Source organism: Odocoileus virginianus, chromosome 11 (genome assembly GCF_023699985.2).
Source record: "Odocoileus virginianus isolate 20LAN1187 ecotype Illinois chromosome 11, Ovbor_1.2, whole genome shotgun sequence".
Classification (NCBI taxonomy): Eukaryota; Metazoa; Chordata; class Mammalia; order Artiodactyla; family Cervidae; genus Odocoileus; species Odocoileus virginianus.
The window spans coordinates 36,318,292-36,324,291 of record NC_069684.1 but is presented as its reverse complement, the minus strand read 5'-3'; the positions used below and the strand labels follow the sequence as shown (position 1 = coordinate 36,324,291).

At 59.2% G+C, this 6,000-nt stretch overlaps 1 protein-coding gene across 6 annotated transcripts in view; it reads right to left on the bottom strand.

Moving 5' to 3' along the window:
• Positions 1-449: 449 nt before the first annotated feature.
• The window catches only part of PEX14 (peroxisomal biogenesis factor 14), a 140,231-nt gene continuing 134,680 nt past the window's right edge, over positions 450-6,000 (bottom strand). For all 6 annotated transcript variants that reach the window (XM_070474268.1, XM_020890857.2, XM_070474267.1 and 3 more), the window contains 2 exons: positions 3,114-3,205; positions 450-1,437 (listed from right to left, as the gene is read on the bottom strand). In XM_070474268.1, coding sequence (XP_070330369.1) covers positions 990-1,437; positions 3,114-3,205 — 540 coding nt within the window. In that variant the 3' untranslated portion in view covers positions 450-989. The remainder of the gene's footprint in view (positions 1,438-3,113; positions 3,206-6,000) is intronic.

The window sequence follows — 6,000 nt, the reverse complement described above, 5'->3', positions numbered from 1 at the left end:
AAGGCGAGCTCATCACACTCCACACCAGGTCTATATACAGTAACGTGAGGTCCCTTCTCCTCCTGGGGCGGAATGTCGCCCTGTGGCAGCCGGTCCAGACCCAGGACGACACCCTCCAACTGTGGGTGAGCAGTGGCGACACCTGCCTGGTGAGGGAGACTGGACAAGGGAGGCAGGCCCACCACAGAGCTACTTGGGCCTGCCCCCGCGTCCCCTTCCTGGGACCCACCTGGTGTGGCCTTGGCCAAGATCCATCCCCAGGCCTGGGGTGCCGTGAGCAGACAGGGAGCCATAGGCAGGAATTAAATAGTGACAACTTGTATTTATTACAATTATATACAGTCGGATCTTATATTCTGATACCTATACCTGATCACACAAAAGAACACATTTGGGGGCAGGGCGGGGTCAGACAGGAGGGCCCCGGGCCTGGTCCTGGTGGGGCAGGACATCTCCCCAGAGCGGTAGCGGAGCCACCATGCAGCAAGCCAGGTCGGGAGCAGTGCGCTGTCACATGTGGCGGGTGACCAGGCCGGGGCTGCGACAAGCACACACGGGCGGCATTGCCAGGCAGGGCCTGGCTGGGGGGACCCGGGGGACCCTCACCCGGGGGGGAGCGCAGGGCCGTGGCTTTTGGAATCACGAGTGTGGCCCCCGTGGCCACTGGTGAGAAGCAGTGAGGGGCCGGGGCAGAGGGAGGGGCCGGCAGGCGCCGGGTCCCCAGGCTCCCCCTCTGCGAGGGTCAGGAGTCAGGTAATAAACTACCTCTTGTCATGCACGGTGTTAGGTTGGCTAAGACACTCAGCTGACGCCCCTGGACCGGACATCTGTCTGGGAGGGGGCTGAGGGGCTTGAGCCCAGAGAGTTCGGAGCCCTCGACCTGAATGAGATCAAGGTCAGAGGCCTGTCTGTCCGGAGCGGGCTGGGTGGCCAGGCTCTGCCCGCCTGGCCCTGACCCCGCCCCACCCCGGGCCCCACCCCCATACCGCCTAGTCCCGCTCGCTCTCGTTGCTGGCACCCTCGGGCCGCCGCAGCTTCTCCACCTGCTCGTTGATCTGCCCGTCCCCACCCCGACGGTCCTCCCTCTGCACCCCCAGGCAGTCCTCCTCGTCCACGCGGCTCACGTCCTCGTCCTCCTCGTCCTCCTCATCCTCCCTCTTCTCCTCCTCACCCTGCACCTCCATCCTCACCTGGCCCTTGACGTCCACCACCCCCTCGCCCTCCTCCTGGGGGCCCAGCAAGTGGTACGTGGCTGTGGAGCCCTCAGGGCTGTGGCCCTCCTTCACGGGCGAGGATGACGTGGACTCGTTGCTGACAGGCGAGATGTCGCTGCTGCTGTGGTGGTTCACCGCCGCGGGGCTGGAGGGCGAGGGCGACTTGACGGGGATCTGCCAGGAGGGGATCTTCGGGGCCGACGGGGAGGGCGGGAACTGCCTCCTGGTAGAGGAGGGAGAATACTGCCAGGTTTGCCCTCAGCAGAGCCGCCCCTCCAGAACCCCAACGCTAGTGGACGGTGAACAGGGCCAGGGCCAGCCCACAGGGGACAGGATGGGGCTCCGCCACACACGCCTGCTGCCCTCCCTTCCCTTCCTCTGCAAACAGGCCTCTTGGCCCCTTGGAGGTTAGAGACGCTGAGATAGAAGCCAGAGGCATCAGGGCTGCCCGGAGAGTACCCTTCCCACTCAGGGTGCCATCCGTGGTCCCTCCGCCCAGGGCCAGGCCCACCCTCCCTGGCAGCTGCAGGACAGTTGGCCCTGGGGAGCCTGCCACACCCCAGAGCCCGTTTCCTCTGGTCCTCACAGCAGGGTCCAGTCTCCAGCCCTGGGAGGGGCAGCGAGCAAGGGCTGAGGACAGAATCCTGGAACCCAAGACCCCTGGGCCTCCACTCTGATTTGGTCTGAGCAAAGATGGGTAGAGCAAAACCTGGCCTGGGCCACGGGGTCAGAGACATCAGACCTGGACTTTTCTAGAAAACTTCCAAGCTCAACACTTGACAGAAGAGCCAGCTCTCCCCTCCCACTCCTGTGTCCCCACCCTGAGCCCTGGGCTGGCAGCCAGGGCTTGGAAATCAAGCTTGAGGACAGGTGGGACCAGACTACCCCAGCCTGAGACCAGAGGACAAAGGCCTGCTGCCTCCTGGGCTGTCTGCCAGCTCTGGTTCCAGAGAGTCCTTCCCCTCAGACCCTGCCACATGAAGCCCACCACCAGGGCCTCGGTGTTCACCACGTCCTCGAGGGACAGCCCGCTGGCACGCCAAGCTTGGCCACACCTCTCTTAAGGCCACAGTTTTGTCCCCAGAGAGAGCCTGAACGTGGGTGACTTGGAGAACTGGGTACTCTGGTTGTGACCACAAGACCCTGCCAGCCCCTCATCCTGGACCTGGAGTGAAGTGCCGTCTCATTCAGCCACCCACTAAGCCCCAGGGCACTCTGCAGGTGGGGTGGCCAACTGTCCCAGGGGCCCAGGACACAAGACTTTCAGCTTTAAAATCAGGCAGGCCTGGGCAAGCCTGGGCAAGTCAGTCACCCTCCTCTTGGGGCTGCACTGGTGCTGTCCCTGCGGAATGACACAGTGAGACCACAGGAGCCAGGGGTGGGGGGACGGGGCACTGTACAACCTTCTGCCTTGAAATCAATCTCTTCTGCCCTTCAAACTGAGCAGGAACAGAGACCCCTGGTCTGGCCCTCAGCGGGGATCCTTCTCTGGGACCCAGCTGTCACTGAGAGCTCCCAGGACTCAGGACAGAGAGTGACCCTGCACGGAAGGTGGGGATGCGCTCCTCTGCAAGGTCCTGCTCTGGCCCCAGCTGTCCCTGACCAGGTATGGACAGGGCCAAGAACTGTATCTCAAAACTCTTGTGGGCCCTTCAGACGGTCACTCCTAAAGCAGGGAGGGAGGGACTTGCCGGGGAGGGTAGGCAGAATCGCCTGAGATTCCCAAACTCCATGCCTGAATGACGCAGCTCAATCCGGGGTGGGAAACACGGGGCGCCCCTGCCCCAGGAGATGCCCCACCACCACCCACAACGGCAACAGCTGGATGGGCCCCAAGAGCCCCCTTCCCCAGTCCCAGGCAGAGAGAGGAACAGAAGCCCACGCCTTTGCAGCTCCTACCGATTCAAAAGAAGCCCCTTCAAGGAGTTAATTTCCGACTTGAGTTCATTGATGTTTTGGGACTCCAGGATCCAGTTGGTGGACGTGGTGGCCTGAAAGTCACAACAAAGGGGATTGAGGATCAGTGTGGCACGTCCCCCCCACCCCTCCAAACTCAGACGCTGGGACAGCAGGAGGACCCAACCCCCTCGGGAAGGTTTGCTGTGGCCCGTTCTGGGGTCTGCTTGCCTGGATCTCTGCTGAAATGACAACTCCCTTAAAACAAACATCCTCCCAACTCTATTTGGATAGCTGACGCTCTTAGGGAAACATGACATGTATTCAGGTGTAACTGGCATCCTGGTTAAGAAAAAATAAAACAAGAGAGCCCTCATCTTTTACAGATACAAACTGAAGTGTCTGCATTGTGAAATGATACGCTGTCTGGAATGTGCTTCAGAATAACCTCAGGCAGGACAGGCCCAAGGCCTCGGCTGCACTGTGTGGCCAGAGCATGGGGTTCACTGAGTGGCCCGCTACTCCATGCGTGTCTGAAACGTTCCATTAAAACCAAACCAAGATAAATTCCATCTCTACACAACTACTCCTTCCACCTAAGACCTTCTCCCTGCAGAGATCACACCCCCACACACACACCCACGGGAGCCCTGGGGATAAGACAGGCAGCCACCTTCAACCACAGGGCCTGGAACCTGGAGCCGCTGTGGAGGGTCAAGGGGACACCTGAGCACCTGCCTGGCCCATCCCCTGGCCCCACTCTTAATGAACCCTGAAGGCAGGCTTCACCTGGGTGCCCCTCCCCACACTGCTGTGACATCAGGCCCCACTGCCTGCAAAGTCAGGAGCCCCGGCCAGGCAGCCCATTGACATGTGCTCTTCGGGATGATCCTGAGGCTCAGCAGAGAGAAAGATAATGATCTGGAGGAGGGCCCACGGGGGAAATAGCCACAATGACCCTGGACAAATGCCAGCCTCCCCCGCACAACTTCTCCTTTGAATTTTGACACCACTTTCCATGTTAACTTCAGAGAACCACACCTTTTTTCAGCAAATCTTGTTGGGATAAACGGAAGAGAGGAAAGCCAAAACAGTGATCCCCCAAAAGGGAGCTGCCTGTGGCCCAGCTGCCTGTGAGGTACTTACGAGCCAATTCCAGGTATGTGGGACTCGGTCCTCCAGGCTAGAGGCCACTTCCAGGTGCAAGGCTCCTGACCCTTGACACCACTGTTCCCACCTGACACAAAACCCCTGGGTCACAAGTTCAGGAGAAAGCAGGGAACCCCAGGCTGGCAGAACGGAGGGCCCCACACATTCCCGCCAGCCTGTGGGGGCTCGGAGGTACAGCGGGGGCTGCTTTGGGCACCACCCAGGCAAGCGGCCTAATGGTGGTTTAGTCGCCAAGTCATGTTCAACTCTTGCGACCCCATGGACTGTAGCCTGCCAGGCTCCTCTGTCCATGGGATTCTCCAGGAAAGAATATTGGAGTGGGTTGCCATTTCCTTTTCCAGGGGATCTTCCCGATCCAGGGATCGAACCCGGGTCTCATGCATTGCAGGTGGATTCTTTACCAACGGGGCCACCAGGGAAGCCCCAGCAAGCAGCCTGGCCGGGCACAACCTGGCAGGAAAAAGCCCCTGCGAGGGGGCAGCCTGGAGCAAGCACGCACAGACGCCTGCTGCCCTCACACACATCCCCTCAGGGTCCATGCTCCAGACCACCAGACAGCACAGATCCAGCAGCCACTGTGCTGGCTTCTCAGAGGCCCTGAAAGCTATCGCAGTCCATTAACAAGGGAGCAATTTCCACTCACCGGCCGACAAAGGACTCAAATTTCCAAACGCATCTGGTGCCAGATGCCAGGATTTAGAAATAAAATCTGACATCTGGGGCTTTTTAGCCAGTCTCTTTAAAAAAAAAACAGTTGTAGAAAACTCCCAGCCTTCAGTTTTATGTAGGTTTTTTAATTACTTAACGCTCTTCTTTTTAATTTTTTACAGTGCTGCAGTAGGAGTTTGGAAGCCAGATATAAAAACTTACATTACAGCTGAGAAAACACAGCTCTAAGTCTCTGGTTTATGGGGTAACTGAAGTCACACACAGTGAGCCTGGCTTCAGTGGAGAGAATGAAAGGGGCTAGGGGTGGGGGGACATCAAGGAAACAAGCCCAAGAAACTCCCAGGGGCAGCTCTCAACCACCAACGCCATCCTGGGCCCCCCTCCCCTCTAAAAAGCAACATGTGGTCTTAATCTCAATGCTTGGGGTCTGAAAACAGTTTTCCAATTTCCGGAATGGCTTCTGGCCACTGGCAGGCCGCCGCTCCCAAAGATAATGGAGCAGAGCGGGGCACGGGCTGTCAGCCCCTCCCTGGCTGCTTTATGGACTGCCGCCCACGGGGAGGGAGCGAGGTGGCTGGCAGTGGCCACTGGTAACCATCCCCACATGCAGAGGCTGCACCTCCGTGGGTGGGGCGCCCCACAAGGGGGTTCCCAGGCACCTTTTTCTCAGGAGCACAGGGACCTTGAGCAGTATGCTCAGGTGGGGCTCTCCTGTAGGAAGCCACCTCTCTCTCCTTGGGGTCAGAGTTGCATGGAAGCAGCCAGAAAGCTACACAGGAGGTGGGGATGGAGTGGGGAGGGCAGCGGACGCTGTGGAACACTGTCTCCTGAGCCAGGCTGTGTCAGGAACACCGTGTCACACATGCACAGAGCCCAGACCAAGAAGCTGCGTTCCTGGGAGCTGACAGGAGCCAGGCACTGTTCCCAGCAGGTGCACACAATCAGGGAGCTAGGGTTACAGCTCCATTTTACAGACACAGAAACTGAGAATCAGAGATGGCAAGTGACTTGTCTGTGGTCACACAGCGAGCATGTGCCAGAGAGCTTTAAC